General features: G+C 41.1%; 1 protein-coding gene across 1 annotated transcript; it reads right to left on the reverse strand.

Moving 5' to 3' along the window:
• Positions 1 to 390: 390 nt before the first annotated feature.
• Positions 391 to 2,666, reverse strand: LOC107690003 (40S ribosomal protein S2). The gene is made up of 8 exons (XM_016488230.1): positions 2,602 to 2,666; positions 2,041 to 2,178; positions 1,727 to 1,816; positions 1,287 to 1,394; positions 1,019 to 1,192; positions 779 to 938; positions 594 to 685; positions 391 to 515 (listed from the first exon to the last, which is right to left on the reverse strand). Exons 2-8 carry the CDS (start codon positions 2,173 to 2,175, stop codon positions 435 to 437), a joined length of 840 nt encoding a protein of 279 aa, XP_016343716.1. The 5' UTR covers positions 2,176 to 2,178; positions 2,602 to 2,666; the 3' UTR covers positions 391 to 434.
• Between the last annotated feature and the right edge of the window lie 475 nt (positions 2,667 to 3,141).

Here is a 3,141-nt window from a genome sequence, read left to right on the forward strand (position 1 = left end):
ATATAAAAAAAAAAAAAAATCTTACTAGTACGGCATTCCAGGTGAATTAAAATGACACTAAACAGCTATGATGCAAGACATGTTATAAACACCTATATAGTGCATTTAATTAAATTTAGGTTTTAATGGTCTTTTTTTAGTAATACAAACCAAAAGGCAATCAAAGCTGTGCTTTGCTGCATTGTTAGACAATACAAGTGTTTGAAACCCCTTCAGCCATAGACGCAATATAGCAAATCTCTTAACCTAGTAATTTTAAACCACCTGATAAACACCTGAGAATTTTAATTTGCCCACTTCATTGGGACGGTTTTGGGTATGTAATTCAAAAACACAAGTTCACAAACCATCTGCTTTCACGACGTCAAACAACACAGCACAGACTGAAAGTTGGTTTTCTTTCTGGACTTTTATTTCAATCCATTGTACAAAATTTAGGAGGCTGTCTGAAGAGGTCCCTGAGTCCTCTGAACAGAGACCCTGGTGTGAGTCTTGGCCAGATGATCAGTGAATTCCTGAAACAGGACAGACACTTTAGTTTCAAGAACATGATGCATTTGTGAACAGGAACAATGTGTGAAGAGACACATTACCTGGTAAGGAGACTTGGTAAACACCGTTTCCTTCCAGAGATCAGGGGTCAGGTAGCTGTACGTCTTTGAGATCGCATCAAAGGTGGCCTTGGCTGCAATGAGAAAATGGACATTATCATCATTGAAATACTCAAGCATGGACAGTTTTATCCTGAAACATTGGTATTCAAATGAAAGCCCCTTACCAAAGTTGCCCAGAGTGGCGGTGCAGCCCCTGGCTGAGGTGTAGCAGTCGTCGATACCGGCCATCATCAGCAGCTTCTTGGGCACGGGAGCGGACACAATGCCGGTACCACGGGGAGCGGGAATGAGACGCACCAGGACCGAACCACAGCGACCGGTCACCTGAGCGGATACATGCTCAGCCATTAAAAACGCGTCCAAACAGAGTCAAACCGTGCGCTAAATCACCTGCGAACACTCACTTTGCACGGCACAGTGTGTGGCTTTCCGATCTTGTTACCCCAGTATCCTCTTCTGACGGGAATGATGGACAGCTTGGCCAGGATGATGGCGCCACGGATAGCGGTCGCTACCTCTTTGGAGCACTTCACTCCCAGACCAACATGGCCATTGTAGTCACCAATAGCAACAAAGGCCTAGAAGATTGAGAAACATGAACAATTACGAACTATTGTTAAAAAGTTATAGGGAATTTGATTAGTATTTAACCCTCAGGAAGTAGGAAGTCACCTTAAACCTGGTGCGCTGACCAGCCCTGGTCTGTTTCTGGACAGGCATGATCTTCAGGACTTCATCTTTCAGTGCTGAACCCAGGAAGAAGTCAATGATCTCAGACTCCTTCAGGAAAGAAAGGCAATAACGTTTCACAAAAAGCAAAGCATGTCACTTTGTGGAGGTTTTTTTTTTGTAACTCAAGTCACAATGACCAGAAGTAGCAGCAAATCCTTCCCTTTGTATTGTGACATGCACCCAAATTTAAAAGACTCTTAAAAAACAAAACTTGCAGGACAAGGACTAGGTTATGTGCATTAGCACATTGAATTTTAGACTGGAAGATCCCATTATGATGTTGACTTTTTTTTTTTTTTTTAAAGCATATTGAATTCTTTAAGACCTATAAAGTACATTCAGACAATAGATATGGTGAATATATTATTTGCCAACTTTACCTTGATGGGCAGAGAATACAGGTAGATCTCCTCCAGGGTCTTGATCTTCATGTCCTTCACCAGACGACCAAGTTTGGTCACAGGCACCCACTATATGAAACAGAATGACACTGAAGCTACAACTATACGTCTTATAAATTGTTATAGACAGCTACTTGCATAGTACATACATAGAAAACATGCAGTAAAGCCATAATAAAAGGCTAACATAGAGTACACAATGTATGAGAACGTATCTCTTTAATAAAATAATACTTCATGCCAATCTATAACAGTCATAGCGGAGCAGGAGTTGGGTTTTGCTTTAACGTTACCTCCTTATCCTCAGATTTTCCTCCGCGGGCCCCGCGGCCTCTTCCACGGCCCCTGCCGCGACCACGACCGCGACCCCGGCCGCCAGTGCCGAAACCTCCGCGAAAACCTCCTCTACCACCGGCGTCGTCCGCCATTTGCTGTAAAACACGGAAAAACCGTCAGTTAATGAACAAGTGACTTGAATGTCAGACGCATGATAAAGACAAATGCACGTCACTTACACAACACCCGCTTAGAATCGACTAACATGCTATTATATAAGCCAACATAGACATTATAGCCAAAGAATGCATATGCAATCCTGTAATTTATACGAATGGTACACTAGAGTTAAGGATATAAAGAATAAATTACTAAATACACCGGTGCCCCGCCATTTTTGAGACCATCTACTTAAAAGTGCTCCAAAATAACCTACCCGCTCAATTCACAAGATTAATTTTGCGATCACATTGTTACTAAGACGCACACGGAAGTCTAACATACAAATGTAGCGTTTTTATTTCGCGATTGCGGAGATATTGTTCAGCAATGACAGGCAGACGCCCGTGCTCACTTACGTGATGTGTATGCAGGAAGAAGAAGGCCGCACGAGAGTTCGCGGAGTATTTACTCAAGCACAAACATCGCGATATTTGATCGCAGCCGTGATAATGACGGCCTCTAACGGCAGTCGAGACGTCTGTCTGTTCTAGCAGAGCTCTATTTTGCACAATATTAGAAACAGAAAAGCTAAAAAGACCTGTGAAGCACTATGTGACTTTAATTCGGTTAATTAAATATTAACATTTTTTTTATCCCTGGCATAGATCTAATTTTTTTTACCCATGTAGATGCACTTGTTTTTGTTTTCCCCCCCTCTGTTTACCCTTTTTCTATTACTGTTGTGAGATGTATATGTTTGTATTAATATGTTCATAATTGCGTAATAAAAAAATTATAGCAAAGCTAGCCGATGATACAAATAACACAAACGAGTAGTGCTGTCAAACGATTAATCGCGATTAATCGCATCCAAAATCTGTGTATGTTTATATATAAATACACATACGTGCATGTATATATTTCAGAAAAATGTTCAAAATATATACTGTATACTG

The sequence above is a fragment of the Sinocyclocheilus anshuiensis genome, unplaced genomic scaffold, assembly GCF_001515605.1.
Source record: "Sinocyclocheilus anshuiensis isolate Anshui unplaced genomic scaffold, SAMN03320099.WGS_v1.1 scaffold1609, whole genome shotgun sequence".
NCBI lineage: Eukaryota > Metazoa > Chordata > Actinopteri > Cypriniformes > Cyprinidae > Sinocyclocheilus > Sinocyclocheilus anshuiensis.

What these genes read in the sequence shown, in the direction of transcription:
- LOC107690003 (XM_016488230.1), bottom strand. Translation starts at nt 2,175, where the DNA reads ATGGCGGACGACGCCGGTGGTAGAGGAGGTTTTCGCGGAGGTTTCGGC. An exon ending in GAAAATCTGAGGATAAGGAG is followed by an intron (nt 1,817 to 2,040) that starts GTAACGTTAAAG and finishes TGTTTCATATAG; the next exon opens with TGGGTGCCTGTGACCAAACT. An exon ending in TGTATTCTCTGCCCATCAAG is followed by an intron (nt 1,395 to 1,726) that starts GTAAAGTTGGCA and finishes TCTTTCCTGAAG; the next exon opens with GAGTCTGAGATCATTGACTT.